At 46.3% G+C, this 20,764-nt stretch overlaps 2 protein-coding genes across 2 annotated transcripts; both read right to left on the bottom strand.

Annotated features, from left to right (window-relative positions):
- Nucleotides 1-7,346: 7,346 nt before the first annotated feature.
- Nucleotides 7,347-9,405, bottom strand: LOC119278609 (disease resistance protein RGA5-like). The gene is made up of 3 exons (XM_037559940.1): nucleotides 9,210-9,405; nucleotides 8,163-9,124; nucleotides 7,347-7,747 (listed from the first exon to the last, which is right to left on the bottom strand). Exons 2-3 carry the CDS (start codon nucleotides 8,984-8,986, stop codon nucleotides 7,459-7,461), a joined length of 1,113 nt encoding a protein of 370 aa, XP_037415837.1. The 5' UTR covers nucleotides 8,987-9,124; nucleotides 9,210-9,405; the 3' UTR covers nucleotides 7,347-7,458.
- A 5,363-nt stretch (nucleotides 9,406-14,768) lies between these two features.
- LOC119280105 lies at nucleotides 14,769-16,146 on the bottom strand. The gene is made up of 5 exons (XM_037561079.1): nucleotides 16,093-16,146; nucleotides 15,815-16,017; nucleotides 15,426-15,732; nucleotides 15,257-15,352; nucleotides 14,769-15,170 (listed from the first exon to the last, which is right to left on the bottom strand). The coding sequence occupies exons 1-5, from the start codon at nucleotides 16,144-16,146 to the stop codon at nucleotides 14,769-14,771; spliced, it is 1,062 nt and encodes a 353-aa protein (XP_037416976.1).
- Between the last annotated feature and the right edge of the window lie 4,618 nt (nucleotides 16,147-20,764).

Here is a 20,764-nt window from a genome sequence, read left to right on the forward strand (position 1 = left end):
AGTCGCGATGACCCTGGTGATGTCGAGGGCGAGCGTCCCGGGAAGAAGATTCCTACCAAGGTGATGTGGTATGCTCCTATAATACCACGGTTGAAACGTTTATTCCAAAACAAAGAGCATGCGAAGGCGATGCGATGGCACGGAGAAGACCGCAAAAAAGACGGAAAGTTGAGAGTACACCTGACGGGTCGCAGTGGAGAAAAATCAAGAGAAAGTACAGGGAGGAGTTTGCAGGTGACCCAAGGAACATATGGTTTGGTCTAAGCGCAGATGGCATTTATCCTTTTGGGGAGCAGAGCAACAACCATAACACGTGGCCTGTGACTCTATGTTTGTATAACATTCCTCCTTGGTTGTGCATGAAGCGGAAGTTCATTATGATGCCAGTGCTCATCCAAGGCCCTAAGTAACCAGGCAACGACATTGATGTGTACCTAAGGCCATTAGTTGAAGAACTATTACAGCTGTGGAATGGAAAAGGTGTACGTGCATGGCATGAGCACAAACAGGAAGAATTTGACCTAAAGGCGTAGTTGTTTGTGACCATCAATGATTGGCCTGTTCAAAGGTGAGGCGGATCACTGGACAAAGCCTCGCCACCGTACTGGTGCTGATGTACATGATATGGTCAAGTATTTGAAGGTAATCTTTGGAAAGGGTCCTGGCGGACAACCTGTTCCGAAGAACGCGCACCCATGTGGAAGAAGAAATCTATATTTTGGCACCTGCCATATTAGAAAGACCTAGAGATCCGCTCCGCAACCCGACGTGATGCACGTGACGAAGAATCTTTGCGTGACCCTGCTTGGCTTCTTGGGCGTGTATGGAAAGACAAAAGATACACCAGAGGCACGAGAGGACCAGCAACGTACGCACGGAAAAGACGGCATACATTAGGGTCAAGTCAGCTACGCTCTTACCAAAGAAGAGAAGGAAATCTTCTTTGAATGCCTGCTCAGTATGAAGGTACCGTCTGGCTTCTCGTCGAATATAAATGAAATAATAAATATGGTAGAGAAAAAGTTCCAGAACCTAAAGTCTCATGACTGCCACGTGATTATGACGCAACTACTTCCGGTTGCATTGAGGGGGCTTCTACCGGAAAACGTTCGATTAGCCATTGTGAAGCTATGTGCGAAAACCTAACAGAAAAAACCTAATAGAAAAAAAGTTACGGGGCTTTCAAGATCTAGAGGCAAGAAAGTTCAAAAAATTTCAAACTTACTAGTGGCGCACCGTGGATGTGGTGCACCACTAGTAACAGAAAAAAATGGTTTTGAATTATTATTATTTTGAAAAAAAAATTCAAAAAATGATACGTAATATTACCGGGAAGTTTGAAATATTTTTCAAAATTTCATCATAGTCATGAACATGAACAAAGTCCTAGACATCAACAAGGTATAATAGGATTGATATGCTAGATATATCAACAAGTGCCTGTGCAGTGAGCTGTTGCTGGGGTTGGATAGAACTCTGAAGTTAAGCGTGCTTGGGCTGGAGTAGTGTGAGGATGGGTGACCTTTCGGGAAGTTTGACCATGGAGTGCGATTTGACCTGAGATTAAGCATATTGACCCGAGATTAAGCTATTGTGAAAAAAAATATTTCTGAAAAAATTTGAAAAAAAATTGTTACTAATGGCGCACTTCTATGTGGTGCGCCATTAGTATACCAGATACTAATGGCGCACCTCAGGTGCGCCATTAGAAAAAAATCTAATGGCGTGGTGCTAGTGTGCCACTAGCAGCCGTTTTTGTAGTAGTGCGAGTTCAATTCCTAGAATTGATATGTGATGCATAGGGGCTTTCCCTCGTTTATTGAGGATCAAGCTTGGTGTGTGGTGCAACTTATCATCAAGAAATATCTTGATACTCATTTAAAAAAATTCTGAGGACCATGTTTATCTTGGTACTCATACTAAAATGGCCATATGCATCCCTGGTTGGTAAAGAGGCTGGGAAGTGAAAATTTCTCCCATTTTAAAAGGACTTTACGTAATCTAGATACAACCCTAAACAAACTGCTCCCCTTCCCTCCCGTGGGTCATCCCGGCGCGGCGACCAGGGGGGGACCCTAGCGCCGCCAAGCCCTCGGCCCTCTCTCCTGCCCACCGACGCTGGGGCGACAGTTGGCGTCGCGTTGGCGATGGGGCGCGCCGGCGAGTGCTCAGGGGGCGACGGCAGGAGTTGCTTCCCCGGTGGTCGCATGGGGGGCCGTTTGGGGCACGCCCATGGTGGCCGTGGTCGATCTGCTTCAGATCTGACCGCTGGCGCCTCGGGCGACATGGGGATCTCGGGGCGGCGGCCTCGATCGGTGGCGTGCGGCACCCGCGGGTGCAGATGGGGGGCCTTCCACGGCTGCGTGGGCGGCGTGGACGCGGCGGCGCTACGGCGGCTCCTCGGTGGCCGCTCGGAGTTCCATGGGAGGCGTCGTCTCCAACTCGATCTACTCCGGTTCGTGTTGGTTACGGTAGCGACTACGGTCGACGCCAATACTGCATGGACGGGTCTGGCGGGTGGGCATGGATCCAGGGGAAACTCCAGGCCGGCGTGGCGGCCGCACCAAAGTCGACGCCCTCGACGCCGATTACCTTCCTGGAGGCTTCGGTGTGGATCATACACCCCCCACCTCTACCATGAGCGAAGGCGAAAGCCTCTGTTCCTCTGTTTGGGCGACGATGGCACTTTGGTGTTGTGTTCCTTCCTGAAGGCGTCGGCCGAGGACTGCTCGGGGTGGTGGAGTTGCTGGTAGTTCAGAGTTGACTCGAGATGGCATGTAGGTCGAGCGGTGCGGCATTAACAGTATCATCAACGGTGAGTCTCGGCGGCATGGTGCGGTGGAGTCTCGGCATGTGATGCGCGGAGTACATGATGGTTCGTGATGGTTCGACCTCCTTCGATACCCCCACCTCGTTCGACCCCCTCCCACCTCGTTCGCTACCCCCACCCTCAATCCCGCACCAAGAAAATTGCTAGGAAAAAAATCCACTTTCCGAACCATCGTAAAGACCGAAGAAAGAACGTCATCCACGTTTTCTCAGACTTCCCATCTCCCCATCCCCACGTATCTCTCAAACTCAAACCACCCGGCCGCCCATCTCCCACGAACTCGCCCCCCTCTTGGCTACGATGTGGCCTCAACCTGTGACGCCGCTCCCCGTGCCGCCGCGGATATCATGGTTCCCATCGGCGCGGGTCAACCATGGTCTTAACTCCAGACGTGATGTCGTCGCCTCGCGGTCGCAGCGATATTGAGGGCGACAACTTCCTCGGTCCTCCTCTTCACGCGTCGCCGACTCCCATGTGATGTGCCGCCAACGATCTCCATCGGCGCGGTGCCGGCCGCGACCTCCCCACACGAATAGGACGACGAACACACTTCTTCGGATCTAGGTGGTGACATCGACCATGCAGTGGCTGGTGCAAAAGCTGGAGGAATCAGGAGAGGCACATGTCAACGGATGCGTGGGCGTGGGGCTGTTCAGGGACGTACGCGGTGGGCGACGGCCGGCGGGTCACTTCCAATACGGCGGCCTTCCGGCATGGTCGCTGCACTGGAGGAGAGGAGTAGCAGCGGAGGCGCCTAGCTGGAAGTACCTGACCAGCCGCTTGACACTATTCCTGAACCATGGAGCGGTCATCCTCTGCTCCCAGGTATGTTATCCAGCCATTCATGTCCACTAACTCATCTTTTTTCATTTAATTCTACTCTAAAATCCTTTTGCAAATTAAAAGTGCACTCTCCTGAGTAAATCATATTTTACTGTCAGACCTGGAACACACACACATCTACTAAATGATCCGCTGCTGATATGAAGTTATGAAAATGCAGACAGATTCTTTTTGCACACAAACTAAGCCTCCCAACACTACATCTCGTCGTTATTGATTGTGACTTCTGCAGCTTGCTGCGTGTTTTTATTCAAACTACCTCACATTGTTTGTGCCTTTGCATTGCCCTTGCTGCTGCAACGTGCCCCCAGGTTCTCCTCTCCCATGGCAGGGACCAGCGAGTGGCAACGGATGAGCGGCGCAACAGACAGCAAGAGATCGGCTGGGGGCAACGGACGGCAGGAGGCGGCGGGACCGTGCGAGGAGCAGGTAGCCGGAGGAGGTCGCTGGTGGAGGTCTGGCAAGTGGCGGCGGCATACAGGGCTTATGGTTTGATGTTTGTCTTTTTACCTATAGCACTGAATACTTATAGCACTGAAGTTCATGTATAAAAAACATCCAGGTCTGCTTTTTATTGTGATTATGCAAATTGCACAAAACTTGAGTTTGTCCTATTTTGTAGATGAAGTGGAATTGAAATCATGTGTTACTGTGAAGAGTTGAAGACATAGTGGGTTGCTATATATCTCATAAAGTAATTGGCTTGCATTATAATTATATATTCAACTTCTCCCTACTCACCCACAACGATTTTCCCTCTTGATGCAAGCATGCACACTAAGCGTCGAATCAAGAGTAAAAAGGAAAACATAGTATACCTTTCTATTTACTTTGGGATGGAGATTTTCTGTAGTTAGAAATTCCGAGCTGCACTTTTTCCGTTCAAAATCTTTTTTCTGGCGAATTGTACTGCTGGTACTGCTTTTGCAAAATCATGTTACAAGGGCATAACCCAGTGGGTGAAAATCAAGCACGAAGAGCTTTTGTACTCCGAGGCAATCTTTTGCAGTGTGAGCCACGGTTTTGTTGCTTCCCCAATAGCAGGTGCGGCTTGTCTCAACCACTATTTTATACACATATTTGTCCGGTAAAACTTTTTTACCATTTGCAATGCCTGGTGCGAGTGAACATGTGTCGCACTATGTTTTATTCCATTAAATGATGTAGGGAAAAGGCATTGTAAGTTTGAATAATTTCATTGTAGCAAAATAGGTTGACCCCACCCCAAAATATTCATGTTTTCATCAGATACAATTTTCCAGTATATAAAATGATTCTTAAAAATGGCAGGGCATGGTATTTGGCGTGTATAACAATATTGTTACAATCAATTTTCTTTTAAGAAATTTATGATGATAGGTCTCCATGTTTTATTTCCAGATTCAGGACCATGTGTGATTCTCACATTAATTCAGACACACAATATTAACCAAAGGGATTAAAGTTTCCACACTAAGATATACTCCCTACGTAAAGAAATGCAAGAGCATTTAGATCACAACTTTATTGATGTAAACGCTCTTATATTTCTTTACAGGGGGAGTACATTATCTAAACTCAAGTGGATATGCTAGGTTTGCCTTTCTCTGCAGTTTAATACTATGTTTTGGTAGGTATCAGTCGCCTCGTGCTAAACTTGGTGCTTAATGATCAACTAGCTAGAACAAAGTTTCATAGCCTTCCAGATTTATCAAATCGACATTATTAATAGGATAATTCCTGCTAGACATGTTATTCTACTGGTACATGTCATACAACAAAATTCTTATGTTTTGGAATGAGAAAACATTGAATGGAGGAATTATGCAATTCATGTGGTATGGTCATCACTCATCAAAGGTTTTCTTCTTCATCATGACATGTGTTAATGTGCAAATCACAATGTTATTTTCGTGGTTTGCAAATAAAATTAACCTGGATATATCACATCTACAGAATACATTATTTTAAACTTAGTGAGCATAATAGTGTTTCGTTACTGTAAGGATAATTCTCCACTGTTTTGCACGTAAATCACACACCTTAAATCATGAAAACCACCAGCTAGCTAGCAGACCTAACTGTTGAATATAACCAATGTGACACGATGATGTGAAGAAACATAAGCATAAGAGTAGTGATATGCAAAATCAGTCAAAAATAACAATCGAACAAGCTTTTGTTATAATCATAGTAACTAAAAATATTTTGGTTTACTTGCATCATATAATTAGCTACTCCATCCATCCGGAAATACTTGTCATCAAAATGGATAAAAGGAGGTGTATCTAGACGTATTTTAATTCTAAATACATCTCTTTTTATCCATTTTGATGACAAATATTTTCGGACGGAGGGAGTACTTTATATATTCCTTATATATGTTGTTCTGGAACATGGAGTTACAGCTCGTCTTGATTGGATTTTGTATATAATTGTATATAATTCCGTTTGGCTTTAACAAAATTGTTCTGAGTGTTTTGCTTTGTTTGGCAAAGGCTGCTCCACTGGACAACAGTTGTAACCTTTCAAGTTTGGTCGTTGCTCTATTGCTATATATTCTACTTTTAGTTGATTCCTTTTTGGTCCTTATTACGGTTGTTCTTGCGAGAAGCTTATTCGATCAAGATGTAAGAGATATGACATTTGCCTTTGTTGCGCTTGGATTTCGATACATGGTTATGCAAAATAAAGGTTTTTATTTTCTTACCTATGTTGCCCACCACATCTTGGTTTATGCATAGTTTTTGCTGCTTGCATGTGACGGCCAGCAGCAGGTGGGTTCTATTTTTCTCTGCATTCAGTTGGATTCTGTTCTGTTGTATTCTGAAGTACCAAATATGGGTCATTCACGAATGTATGATGCAACATCATATTGGCCTTCGTACAAGTTTGTTATCCAAGTATCTGGTGTCTTCAGAACGTACACATGCCTCTCCTTCTCCCGTCCTATGTCTATCTATAACCTTGGTAATGTCACTCCTTCGATTTAATATTCAAAGTGCTTTCTCTAAATTTGTATGAAAAATCTTAAATATAAACCAACCTTCTATCGGAGAATGGTGTGTGGGCTTGGGGTGAAGCCAAGCGAAGTGTAGTCGAATTAGGCTTCCTTATATAGTGTCCGAATTCTACCCTTTTATTCTGAAAATAAAAATTTAAGATAAGATTGAAAAAAGGAGAGTTGTGGTCGCATTCCCTTTCTGGTGGTATTAATTAAGGATTTCAGAAATTGTGATCGCATAAGTGCTTAAGTAATGGCAACACTGGGCGAAAAAGCAAAGTTGTTGCCAACAAACCCTCCTATACACTTGTCCCTAGCAATAGTGCGGGTATATTTTTGTCGTAGCATCATAAGCGGCAGCTTATCATGTTAAGTGAAACTATGTGGTCAGACGTAGAGCGATGGCACCAGAGCTTGAGCAAAGGAGTGGACCGAGATAAAAGACATGGAAGGGATAGCAACGTTTGTCTGGTGGAGAGAAATAAGATTGTGTTGATAAAAAAGTAGAACCAATGAAAAATGGGATGAAGCGGAACAAACATGTTGAAACATTGCTCGCTCTTTTAGACGTGGGACTCATAGATGGAATGACTGGAGTATGAATTTAATATGTCACCTAAATAAAATACATCTAAAGCAGCAATATTATCGTGTCCCGTGACAACGTACGGGCATTCAACTAGTATCTTATTCATGTCTTGCATCCCATCATTGTTCATAACTCCCAGACCAATAGAATTCCGTACTATCATCCACTCTCGTCTTGTATATGATTTAGTACTCAATAAACTTGCCAGAGTAATTATAGACCACCACATCTTCCCACAATTTCAGTGGCAACTTCTTCCAGTTCAGGTGGGCATCCATCTTCACAGTAAAAAGCTCTTCTATAAAATAAACACTGAGAATCAGCTTCACTAAGAACACTTAATTTGTGTATATGATCACGGCGATGGGTGCAGCATGACTTAGCAACACTACTGATTCTTGTTGTCGTCATTATTCTACTTCCACGCTTGCCATTAGGAAAAGCGCATTTGATGGCATCCCAGTTTCGAGCATCCCATATGTCATCAATTACAACAAAGTACCTACAAGAGTAAACAGGGTTAGAGTTCCAGCAAGAAGATGAACGAGGGTTAGGATTCAGTTAATCTAGCTTATTTTTCCTACAGAATCAGAGGTCCAGTAGAACAAAAATGAAAATAAGCTTTAGTTATATATGTCGGATTTGGAGGTACACTACTATGTTTGACTGCACCCAAATAAGGGACAAGTTGTATGGACCGGCTCTATACAATAGATTACATGTTGTATACAATATCAATGGCACATATTGTCAGAGATCAATGGGTTGCCGGAGGTGCTTTTATGAGATTGTTTTCTAAAAATCAATGGCACATGTTGTCGGGATCTTCATCACATGAGTTGTGAGATGATAAGGGAAATATTTGACTATAAGCAAAAGTTTTCATCCAGCTAGATAGAGTATTATTAATTAGGTACCTTTTATCCATCAGAAATTTTCTCAGCTTCTCAATGAGTAAATCTTCACCCCATGATTCTGTGTTCTGGTCCCGGTAATCTGTCTCATTAGTTTGAAAGAGTATTGCCCGTAGTATCCTCTTCATATCAAAGATTCTTGACATCAGCACCTTAGCTTGAAAATCAAATTGCCCATGAAGGTGTCTGTATACCTGGATCGCAAGTGTGGTCTTTCCCAAGCCTCCATACCCAACAATCGACACCACCTTCAACTCTTTCTCTTCCTGGTTGGTCACCAGCTCGATGAGCTCATCTCTTGTTGCATCAATACCAACAAGATCAGTAGCATCAGCATACAGCGCAGGCATTCGAGGGTCAATTGTTGTGGTTGATACCCCAGATGTTACTTGCGCAGGCATTAGTAACCTCTTGTGTCGCTCGCTTGTCTCAACGACTTGGAGCTTGAGTTGCTCAAGCTGATCAGAAATCCCATGGACAACTCCCATATTTTTCACCTTGGCAATGCTCTTGCTGATGAAGCCCTTGATGCCACCTACTTTATTCGGTTCGTGGTTTAGCTTGTGCATGTACTTGTCGATGCAGTCTTCGATTTCATAGGACATCTCTCTCACCTGGTCTCTCCATTCCTTAGTCTGCGGGTCCAGATCCTCCTTGTCAGCCAAATTCCTGAGAAAAGCATTGATGCTGCTCAGCTCGAGTTCCAGTGAGCGAATTTTGCTCTTCACGGATTTCTGAAGCTTGTACTCGTCGCTCAACAGTTCCGCGAGCTTCTTGAGGAGGGAGTTCATCACCCCAGTGGCAGCGCTCACCATGATCCGTTCCATCGGATCTGGGTGTGATCGAGCCAGCTGAACCACTCAGAATCACAGAATCTAAGAGTGTAGATACCGCCGTGGTGACTTGAGAAGAAGTACAAGCTGCTGCTACCAAGAGCAGAGTAGGTTCAGATCTGAGAATGAAGACTGTAAATTGAACAGTCAGATGTACCCGCTCTAACTAATCTCATGGGGAATCAAGAGCTAAATTCGTGGCATAGTCATAACGTACCTCTACTGATGCTCGGCGGCCATTGCTCGGCCTGGCTGTCGATCGAATCTGTTGCTCCCTTGATGTTGTCGCTGGCGCAGCCAGAGGCGTCGAGTAAAGCTGGCTGGGTGAAGAAGAGGGGAGCGGTTGCACTGATTGGTCTTATCTTCTCTAGTGCACTGGGGTGAATTTTCAAGGCAAGTGCACCAATAATTGATGGTAAACGCTTGTGTGCGGCGCGCCGGCCGAACTTTCGGCGGGTCGCGTCGCTCGTTGCCTTATCCTCTACGATGTCTTATCCTTTTGTGGAGGACGAAATCACTGTTTTGATCTTGTCCACATTTATCGTCACAAACTGAACCCAACGTGAATGTATTTCACGATTTGACCCTTTTAGAAACGCCAGGGCCCGCGGCGTTTCCAGCCAACATTGAAACGCCGACCAAGCTAGCGTTTCTTACCTGGCCCACTGCCAGGCCGAGTTGGCGTTGCAAGCTGACGTGGCGGGTTAGAAACGCCGAGCCAGCTAGCGTTTCTAGAAACGCCAGCACCAATGGCATTTCTGGTGCAGATATTTTAGGTGGTCGTGGGGCTTGCACCCACCACTCACCACTCAATCTCTTCTCCCCCATTGGCCTATCCCGAGCTCTTGCCCTTTTCCCCCTTTGTGTCCCTCACTTAGCCCCTCTCAAATCCTTGCAAATCGATTGGGTTGGTCCGTGGATCCGGTATCATTTTTGTTCGTTGAGGTAACCTCCTTCATCTCACAAATTTTTATTGGTTGGATTTGCCCATTTGAATTGATTTGTTCTTGTTGGTCCTAACCCTAGTTTTGAACATGGATGTATAATGTGATGTTTTTAGTATTGTTGTTCCAATGGTGTTGCATTGTGATGTTGTTGAGCATGCCTTATTGTTTGGTTTATGACTAATGTTAAGATTTAGGGTTAGGGTTATGCCTAATGTTAAGATTTAGGGTTAGGGTTAGTGGTTTTGTTAGCAATGTGGTATATTTAGCATTGTACACTTTTATACTTATGTTCCCCTTTTTTAGATGGACAAGATTGTGAATATTCATTATGTTGACAAAGAGGCATTCATGAATGTGGATATTGTTGACAAGTATGAGGAAGTATTGATATTTCTTGAGACACCTAGTTATGAAGAGGTTGTGGAAGAAACACGGATAAGATTAAAGTGGGTGGATGCAAGTGACCAAGTTGAATTAGTTGGAAGATATGATGTTGGGTCGGCACACAAGTGTCGAATGAAGACAATGCCTATCAAGTCCAATTTGCATTGGGTTGCATATAAGGAGGTTGTTGCATCCTCGGCAGTCAAGTCACTAGAAGTATTTGCAAGTAAGGTGGTGAAGGCTCCTCTCTTTCATGTTGACTTGAACCAAACCTTAGTAGATGATGTGAGCCCGGTTAGTAGTGTGCCGCCTATTGTTGAGCATAAAGTTGAAGCTGAAGCCAATGAGTATCCCCTATATGAGTTCGGAGGTAGTGCACCGATGAAAGATGATGGTGATGACTCCGACGAAGAGTATGAGAGGCATCACAACATTGTTGGTGACGTAGAGGCCGAAGTAAGGCATCAGGACATGGATCCTGACATTATCTATCAACGTGCTTGTGTGGATGACTCGGATGATGCAGGCCCGGTGAATGAGTTGGACGGAGATGGCTTGACTGAGAAAGAAGCAGAGTGGTACACAAAATTCACCAGTAGGGATCACAAAGTTCCCTTGTTTTGTGATGTTAGCCTTGCAGATAAGGCTATAGTTGACGGTGGCATGAGCAAGACAATTGAGGCTAGACAGTTCCCAAGTAGTACACCCGACACGATTTCAATGTCGTACTTGAGGAAAGGTTTGATGTTCGAGCACATGCTAGAATTCAGGATGTGGTTGTGTGAGTATGCTGTCAAACACTACAGGCCTTTCATAGTTGTTCACTCGGACTGCAACAAGTGATACACCGTGAAATGTGAGGTAGAAAGATGCAAATGGAAAGTCAATGGAAGACTCACGAAAGATGGTTGGTGGAAGATAACTAGATGCAACGCCACTCACCAATACACACCGCCGGCCGTAGAAGCACGGGTGACACACCGTCAACTAACCTCAGAATTCATTGGTTATAAATACCAGAAACATATAGCCGAGGATCCAACCATTAAAGTGAAGTTGTTGATGAGTTGGATTGAAGATAAGTTCGGATATAAGGTCAAGTATGGGAAGATATGGAAGGCCAAGCAAGTCGCTCTTAGAATGTTGTACGATGGATGGGAAGAGGCTTACAACATGTTACCCAGGTTGCTGGGAGCGATGTCTTATAAAAACCCAGGAATGTACCACTATGTCCAAGATATTGAAGGAGTGTTCCGTCGTGCCTTTTGGACGTTTGGCCCATGCATTGCAGCTTTTGAGCATTGTCGATCGGTTCTGTCTATAGATGGGACATTCTTGACAGGGAAATACAAGGGCACACTCATGATAGCAATGGCACATGACGCTAATGATCAGGTGTTGCATGTGGCATTTGCTTTGGTCTCCGTGGAGAACCAAGACAACCGGGAATGGTTCATGAGACTTGTTAGTAGCACGATCATTCCTCCGAATAGGGAGGTATGCATCATATCCGATCGGCACCAAGGCATATTGAAGTCCGTGGATATTCATATTCCAGGGCATGCGAGGCTTCACCATCGATGGTGTATGAGGCACTTCGTTGCAAACTTTTACAGAGCTTGCAAAAATAAGGATCTTTGCAAGGATCTTAACTCCGCATGTGTAGCCTTCTCCGTTAAGTCATTCACGACACGCTTGAACAAAATCTATGAGAAGGCAAACAAAGGTGGGAAAGATTTCTTAGAAAGGAATATTGATGAGAGACACAAGTGGTCACGGGCATGTGACGAAGGAGGCATGAGATATGGTAACATGACAAGCAATCTTGTTGAGTGCTTCAACTTTGTCTTGAAGGGTGCCCGTCAGTTGCCGGTGATGGCAATAGCGGAATATACCTTTTACAAGCTAAATGAGTATTTTTTGAAGCACTCCGATGAAATCGACAAGTTGATTGCTGATAGTGAGAAGCCTCCCAATGAAATTTATCCGAAGAAGGTTGCCGAGTGGCTGGAGTCTCAGAGAGACAAGTCAGCCATCCAGCGAGTCACTTGTTTCGATGATGTAGAAATGAAATACCAAGTGGATGAGCCAGGTGGGACAACTAAAGATGGACAATCATATGGTGGTCGCTCATTTAAGGTGGCTCTTAGGACAAGACATTGCACTTGTGAGCGGCCTAGTAAGTACCCACTGGCCATGCTCACACATGATGTCGGCGGCCCGCATCAGGAATGTGGATATCTCCGATGGAGTAGTTGTAAGGTTGCATGAATTCAACTTGCAAACTCATAAGTTAACATGGACGTCTAGATTTCTCCCTTTTCTGGATGCATCGCAGTGTCCAGAGTATCACGGTCCTAACATTAGGCCCGATCCGGAGATGATGGTACAACCCAAGGGTAGAAGGGGAACAAAGCGATACAGGAATGATATGGATGACCTCATGAGCACCAGAGAGTTTGGTAGTGGACATTTCATGGAGCCACGTGATAGGAACCAATGCGGTGGGTGCAATGAAACGACACACAACAAAAGGACTTGCAAAACAAACAAAACTTCAAAAGGGCACAATGCTTCTTCAAGTGGTGGCCGAGGTTCCGGTGATGGCCTCGGCGGTGGCCGAGGTTTCGGTGATGGCCTCGGCGGTGGCCGAGGTTCCGGTGATGGCCTTGGCGGTGGCCGAGGTTCCGGTGGTGGCCTTGGTGGTGGTCGAGGTTCCGGTGATGGCCTTGGCAGTGGCCGAGGTTCCGGTGGTGGCCTTGGTGGTGGTCGAGGACGAGTTACCGGTGATGGTGCTCGTGGTATGGGTAGAGGTTCTGGTGGTGGCCGAGGATCCAGGGGTGGTCGTGGTCGAGGACGAGTTACCAGTGATGGTGCTCGTAGTAGGGGTAGAGGTTCTGGTGGTGGTAGAGGAGGTTTCATGGGTAGAGGCCATGGTAATGCTAGAGGAATGTCTGTATACCTAGCTAGACCATTTTCGTACGTGGCTACACTTCATAATTATTTTCATGTTTCCCAATATTATTTTCATGTTGTTTTTGTCCTTACTAACTGATGTCTTGTAATTTTTCATAGATATGGCGGCTTCTCAACCCAACAAGGCAACAATGAAGGGGCTTGAGGATGGCGAAGGTGAGATGGCGGGGTGGTGGGAGAAGGCTGCGAAGAAGCTGAGAGAGGAGGATGAAGCCGCACTAAAGAAGAAGGAAGAGGAGCTTGAAGCTGAGAATCAGGAATTGATGAGAGCGTCATATGAGTGTCGCGCTAGGCAGAAAGCGTTGGTGAGGAAATGTGAGGAGGCACAAAAGAAGCGTCAAAGGGATTTTGAAGAAAGAACCATGAAGCTTTGGGCATTCGCAGCCTATGAACCAGGAAGAAGAAGAAGGGAAAGGGGCCTTGCTCTACACAATAGAGCTATGATGTGAACTGTGCCATGCTTTGGACCTTCGTGTGCATTTCATCTTGAACCTTGTTGTTGCCTAGACTCCTTTATGTGGTGAGCTATGTGTACTCTAAATTGCTTCGGACTCCTCTATGTGTACTCCTTTATGTGGTGAACTATGTGATGTCACAATTGCTCTAGACTCCTCTATGTGTACTCTTTTATGTGGTGAACTATGTGATGTCACAATTGCTCTAGACTCCTCTATGTGTATTACTTTATGTGATGAACTATGTGTACCACCAAATTGCTTTGGAGTTTGTTTTTGACTTCCTGTTCTGACGGAAACGCCAAACCAGTTGACGTTTTACTGCACTTTGGCAACGCCAACGGCCACGGCGTTTCAGACCTACATAGAAATGCTGCATTTGGCTTGGCGTTCCTTTAAGACAGAAGCTGCCTGGGGTTCCTCCACGAAACGTTGTGGTGTACGCTTGCACTGCCAAAGGTCCTGGCGTTTCCACTCTACACAGAAACGCTTCACGTGGCTTGGCGTTCCTTTAAGACAGAAGCTGCCTGGGGTTCCTCCACGAAACGTTGTGGTGTACGCTTGCAACGCCAAAGGTCCTGGAGTTTCCGCTCTACACAGAAACGCTTCACGTGGCTTGGCGTTCCTTTAAGACAGAAGCTGCCTGGGACACATACAGGAAACGTTGTCGTTCACAGCAGAAACGCCAGGTACCTCTGGCGTTTCCAGGCCACATCAAAACGCCAACGCCTGTGGCGTTTCTGACCTTCTATGCATATCACACCAAACCATGCCAAGTATAGCAACAGATTATTAGTTCACAATATAAATGCCAAGTACAGCAACAGTATAGCAATGAGACATTTGAGCAACGAACTTAACATGATCTAGCTTACATAATAATTAACAAGTCTTGGTGACATAGAAATAACAAGTCCATCAGATATAGAACTAACGAGTTCGCTCCATCTGAAAAGCTAACTACATTTCTAGTTCACTAGATATAGAACTAACAAGCTCGCATCAGTCATCACTTCACTTCTTGCCTCTTTTCGCAGCCATCTTCCCCCTGTTGGCATAGCCCTCTCGAGTGTTCTGCCATCCAGGACGTCGGATGTTCCTTGAGCTAACTCGGTGTGCTTCTTGAGAAGGCTGAGAAGGTTGAGTTGGCTGTGGAGCATCTTCCATCTGCGAAGCCCCAAGCTCCACATAGTCCGGATCCGCATCGAAGTCTGTCTCCTCCTCTTCATCTTCCTGTTCATCAATCCGTGCTCGGCTGGAAGAAGGACGAGCGGAAGAAGCACGTGCTTGGCTCGAAGATGGACGAGCGGAAGAAAGAACATCCATTCTATACTGAGCACGTGCACGCACATCCGTTGATGAACCTCCATGGCAAGAGAGTAAAGCGGCTAGTGTTCGGCAACGATTCACAACCTTCTACAAAGGCAAAGGCATTGACATGTAAATATGCAAAAATAGTCACATGATATAAAATAAATGTTCATATTAAAAAGGCCTCTAACCTGTAGAGTACTCCTAACGAGACCGTCCGTTTCTCTACCAGGTGGGCGGCCAAGCACCACATTACTATCATTGATACATCTCCATAGCTCTGTGCCCTGAATAAAACTTAAGTGACACACCACTCATGAAGAAATGACACATGTTCAAAAAAGAGACAAAAAGGCATACCACTCGGTCATGCAGAGGGCCATAATCTAGGTGCGCTCCAATGGTCTCCCTAATAGAGTTGTTGAATGCACCATCAGCAGCCTCACTTGGTATTACTTCCAAACAATCGGCACGAGTCCAAGCACCCTTAAGGATAACTCTGTACTCTTTGCGAAGCCACTCCAAATGCCTTAAATATGCCCCCTCGTCGTTGTCAGGTGTGTGATCATCTTCAACTCGGGCATTCCTCTGAGCATTCCACATGTCCACCCACATAAGATGGTGATCCTCCCAATTAATGACATTCTTGTTGTGTTGCCGGCTCGTCCTACAAAGCATGAGAAGTATCGGTATCAATTTCATTTTTCAGTGGTTACACATTGATCAACATATGGTACAAAAACTCTCACCTATGTAGCACCACACTTGTCTCAACATACTCCGGCGGGGTGCGTTGTTGTACTCCAAATTGCTTCGAAACACGATGTGGAAGATGCCACTCCACCACATAAAAGCATATCATGGGGCAACGCACACGCCAAAGATGTTGGTCACGAAAGCACATATTGCTCAAAGGGATCTGCCTAAGTACCATGTATGGCCTCCAATTAACCTACATCACAACATGTCACTAGCCCATGCACATCAACAAAAAAACTGAATTGATAGCAAGGCATTTGATAATTACCTGGTTGTAAGTAAGCATGTCAAGCTCGCTTATGTATGCCTTGTACCGCCCCATGGCTGCGATACTAGACACTTGGACATTAGCCCACGTGTATGCGATAGTGGGATACCGCTCCTCATCCCCGTCAAAAGGCCACTCCCAAGGTTCTTCCGGAGCAATGGTCAAGTTACGGCCCACAGGGATACGCTCCCACATCCAAATCTTTAGGGCCCAAACAAAACCACCAAGACAAGACTTCGGCTTACTCCTCATACATGCTCCGTCCAACTGCACATTTGTATACACATTAAAAAATCACATGCAAAAAAATCTTTCATATAATGAAAATTCATCAAATTAGCATTACCTGACGGTACAAGAAGGCTAGTGCCGCCGACCCCCAACTCCACTTAACATCCCAGTTACGAAGAGGGTCCAAGAACATCCAGGAGGCTGTGTCTCCCGTGCCGTCAGGAAACACCACTTGGGTCATAAGATTCCATAAGTAAGCCCTTGCGTACCTCTCCACAACAGCCGGATTGGCATTCTCTGGGCACTCGTAAAAATGTTCTTGTAGCCACGAGAACAAAACACCAGATGGCCTAGGATCCTTCTTTGTTTCATGAATCCACTCGGGAGGTTCAACACCAACCAAACCTGCAACCCTTTGTCGCCACCCCTCGGACTTCACCTTCCCGGTAAGAGCCCTGCCCTCGATCGGAAGACCGGAGATCATCGCAATATCCTCCAAAGTGACGGTCATTTCACCAAGAGCAAGGTGAAAAGAGTGCGTCTCCGGCCTCCAACGGTCCGTAAGGGCGGTAATGGCCGTCGAGTTCAGCCATGGTGGTGTGCCTTTAAAGTTGAGCACAAACTGGAGAAGATCCATTCTTCTAAAATAAGGCTCGTAGCGACGGTCATACCTCAGTGACTCACGTGGGTTGTGGCCTCTCAACCGAAGTACTGGAGGAACCTACAAAAATCACACACACAATTTATATACTTCTCTAAACTACTCACAATATAATCATAACATGAGAATCGACAATATAGATACATAATTACCTCCCCTCTTTCCACAAGCACAGCACGATGCTTCTCCTCATAATAATCATCAAGTCCGGGATATTTATCCGGCTCAAATATCCTACAAAATAAGGTAAATGGATTTGTTATGATATATGCTTAAAATTATGACCACATCATATACAAAATTGTGTGAAACTACTACAAATTATCCCAAAGATATAAATCACGAACCACATTACCAACACCAATTCTTTTCAACCTATTTTATCCTAAACAATCTATCACAACTAATTATTAACAAATAATAGGTTCAACCTAATCCAAAAAAATGGTCTCTCTCTAAATCCAATACTAAAAAAATTAACTAAAAATACTTCAACACAATGAGTATATCCCCAAAATATTCATCAAACAAATCACTAATAACTCATCTTAGGGTTCCATCATGTTCCAGAAAATGCATCTACAATAGCCAATCTTGACTGAAAATAAATGGAGGATTGGGAAGAGAATACCTCAAGTAACTCGGGGGTGCTTCGATCTACTCGTTTTGATGATCAAAATAGCAGATCTGGGGGAGAGTTGGTGAAGAAGAGGGAGGGGGCGGCCGCCAGTTCGTCGGGGCAGGGACGAACTGCCCGAGCGGTCCGAGATATGGGCTGGGTCAGGCCCCCGCGGCCCCGCGCGCATTACTAAATACAGGGCAGAAACGCCAGGGCCATTGGCGTTTCTGATGTGCCATGTCAGCGAAAACAGTGGGTTCGGACTGACTGTGGGCCATGGAAGAAACGCTAGCTATCACAGCGTTTCTGTGCTGGCCAGAAACGCTAGCTTGGTCGGCGTTTCAATGTTGGCTGGAAACGCCGCGGGCCCTGACGTTTCTAAAAGGGTCAAATCGTGAAATACTTTCACGTCAGGTTCAGTTTGTGACGATAAACGTGGACAAGGTCAGAACAGTGATTTCGTCCTCTTCTGGACTCCTCTCGTCCATTCATTCCCCCGGCCTACAAAAACACAAGCTCGCTCATACCTTCTTTTTTCTTTTCCTAATCTCGTGCGACGTCGGCGAGCTCCTTGTGCGGGCGCCATGGTCGTCACCGGCGAGCTCCTTGCGCGGGCGCCATGGTTGTCACCGGCGAGCTCCTTGGGGCGGACTCCTTGTAGCATGAACGGGAGGTCGACACCGGCGAGCTCCTTGGGCGGGCGCCATGGTCGTCCACCACTTACCTTCTTGTCCTCCTGTGGCCACGGTCATGGCGTACTAGCAGCTCCGCCGCTGCACGGCCATGCTACAACTGACGACCGAATTTGTTATAAGGGGGGTGACGGTGAATTTGTGGCGGCGACTCAGTGCTGCGATTTTGCTACAACCGACACCGGGAAAAGCTACCACCGGCGACGGGTTTTGCTGCAACCAGTGGGGGACATCCCACGGCGGTGGTGACCACGGCCCGGCGATGGTGCGTGGCCTGATGATAGTGCTGCAACCAATTTGTTTTTTGCTACAACCAAATCCATTTTTTGCTACTACAGTCTTCGGATTTTGTTGGAAACAACCCATTTTTTTTGCTACCGGCGTCTTGATTTTGCTACAACCGGTGTCTGGTTTTGCTTCCAAAGTATCATTTTTTGCTGGAACCGGTGTTTCATGTTTTTGGTTCAACCTCCGTGCGAGTTTTTTGCTGGAACCAATGCCCCATTTTCCTTTTTTGCTTCCATGATGTGTCTGTTTTGCTGGAACCGGCATCAGTATTTGCTACCACCACTATTTTGGTGGTAAGCGACGCGGCTGTGCCATTTTGAGGCTACAACCGGCGACGAGGATGGCCGGCTGCATCGAAGCTGCGCCGTCGCATCGGAGCTGCGGCCGTCGCCATGGGGAGTTGCAACCGCCGGAGCAGGCTGCTGCATACACGAAGCTGGCGACGGCGACCGATAGCGACGACGACGACCGGCGACGAGGGCAGCAACGGTGACCGGGTGACCCGCGACGGCGACCGACGTCAAGGGCAGCGACAACCGGAGAACGTGCGGGCGGTTCTTCGAGGCTGGGGGCGTCGCGCGCTGTTGGTTGACTTTTTCTTTTGTTTCTGTGCGGGCGAGAGGTGAACGAGGACGAAAATTAGACTGTAATCGAACAGTTCTTACCCGGCGTATTGGAAGGCTGCGGGCCGACCGACCCAAATTTGGGCCGGTGCGCCGGCGCAGAATAGTGCCTATAATTGATGGGGGAATCAATTTTCTAAGGCATGTGCTAGCTCGGCCGCCCCGGTAGCACGCAGTCATATGGCACGGCCCAAGCCCGCACGCGGCACACGGGCTAGCACGGCCGTTTTTATTTTTGTACTTATATAAATATGAAGGCTATATTATCAGTCTAATAGGCTAAGATGGTCAAAATACAAAATACAGCCCATAAGGCCAAACTGCTAAACAGGCCAGTCTGCTAAACGAGCCAATGTGTGTTGGGAGCAACTAATTAACGAGCGCTCCTTCAGGAACCTCGCAACGATCAGCGCCACTTGGCACGCTCACAACCATTCGCCATGTGTCGCGCTCTGGGTGCTTTCTTCGAATTTTGTTTTATTTTATTTTTACGCACGTGTTTCGGCTTTTTAAAAGGTTTTTTTCGATTCTTTTTTACGTTTTGGTTTTCTATCGGTCTTTCCTAGCTTTTCGACCAAATTTTTTTTCGAAAAAAATACTTTTTTTGCGCAAAAAAATGCATTTTTTCGCGAGAGGCACGGGCGTGCCTCTTTTGAAAAGGAAAAAAACGTGTTTCTTTTTTCTTCTTTCAGGAGAGGCACGGTTTTGCTTCCACCAGAGGCACGGTTGTGCTTTCGCGAGAGGCACGAGCGTGCCTCTTTCGGAAAGGGAAAAAACGTGTTTTCTGTTTTTTTTTCTTCTTTCGCGAGAGGCACGGTTTTGCTTCCGCCAGAGGCACGGTTGTGCTTTCGCGAGAGGCACGGGCGTGCCTCTTTCGAAAAGGGAAAAAATGCGTTTTCTGTTTTTTTTTCTTTCGCGAGAGGCACGGTTTTGCTTCCGCCAGAGGCACGGTTGTGCTTTCGCGTGAGGCACGGGCGTGCCTCTTTCGGAAAAGGAAAAAGACGCGTTTTCTGTTTTTTTTCTTTCGTGAGAGGCATGGTTTTGTTTTCGCGAGAGGCACGGTTGTGATTTCGTCAGAGGCACGGGCGTGCCTCTTTCGGAAAGGAAAAAAACCTATGTTTCTGGTTCGGTTTTTTCGTCGGTTTTTTTCGTCCGTTTTTTTCGTGAAAAAATAGTTTGTCAAAACCTATCAACATGGGATCTAGTTTTAAAGGTCTAGACGCAAGAAATCCAATGGCGAAAGCGGTTCGAGATTTGGACGCACGGTTTAAGAGATAAAACGTTTTGAATAAACGGATCTACGAAAAAGGGAAAACTTTCAGGTTGCGACAAGTGGGGCACATGCAGCGCGCCACTTGTCGCAACCTGGGGAAGTTGGAGTGATCTCCACAAGGAGTACTCCTTAATTAGTGATTTCGATGTGTTTTGTCTCAATTAACTAAGCGGCCATGCCTGGGACTGGAGGCGCACCACATGCCACATGGCTTAGCGCCCGCTTAAGGAGCCCCTATAGGGCGCCTTCAGGGCCGGCTTCACGTACTGGCGCCCACACGCCCCA

Source organism: Triticum dicoccoides, chromosome 3B (assembly GCF_002162155.2).
Source record: "Triticum dicoccoides isolate Atlit2015 ecotype Zavitan chromosome 3B, WEW_v2.0, whole genome shotgun sequence".
Classification (NCBI taxonomy): domain Eukaryota; kingdom Viridiplantae; phylum Streptophyta; class Magnoliopsida; order Poales; family Poaceae; genus Triticum; species Triticum dicoccoides.

Bases quoted from the DNA above. Each gene is read 5' to 3' on its own strand.
- LOC119278609 (XM_037559940.1), bottom strand. From the start codon at position 8,986: ATGGAACGGATCATGGTGAGCGCTGCCACTGGGGTGATGAACTCCCTC. The intron at 7,748-8,162 runs GTACCTAATTAA...TTACTCTTGTAG, and splicing joins AAATTTCTGATGGATAAAAG to GTACTTTGTTGTAATTGATG.
- LOC119280105 (XM_037561079.1), bottom strand. From the start codon at position 16,146: ATGGGGCGGTACAAGGCATACATAAGCGAGCTTGACATGCTTACTTAC. The intron at 16,018-16,092 runs GTAATTATCAAA...GTTGTGATGTAG, and splicing joins ACATGCTTACTTACAACCAG to GTTAATTGGAGGCCATACAT. The intron at 15,171-15,256 runs GTTAGAGGCCTT...TTGCCTTTGTAG, and splicing joins TCGTTAGGAGTACTCTACAG to AAGGTTGTGAATCGTTGCCG.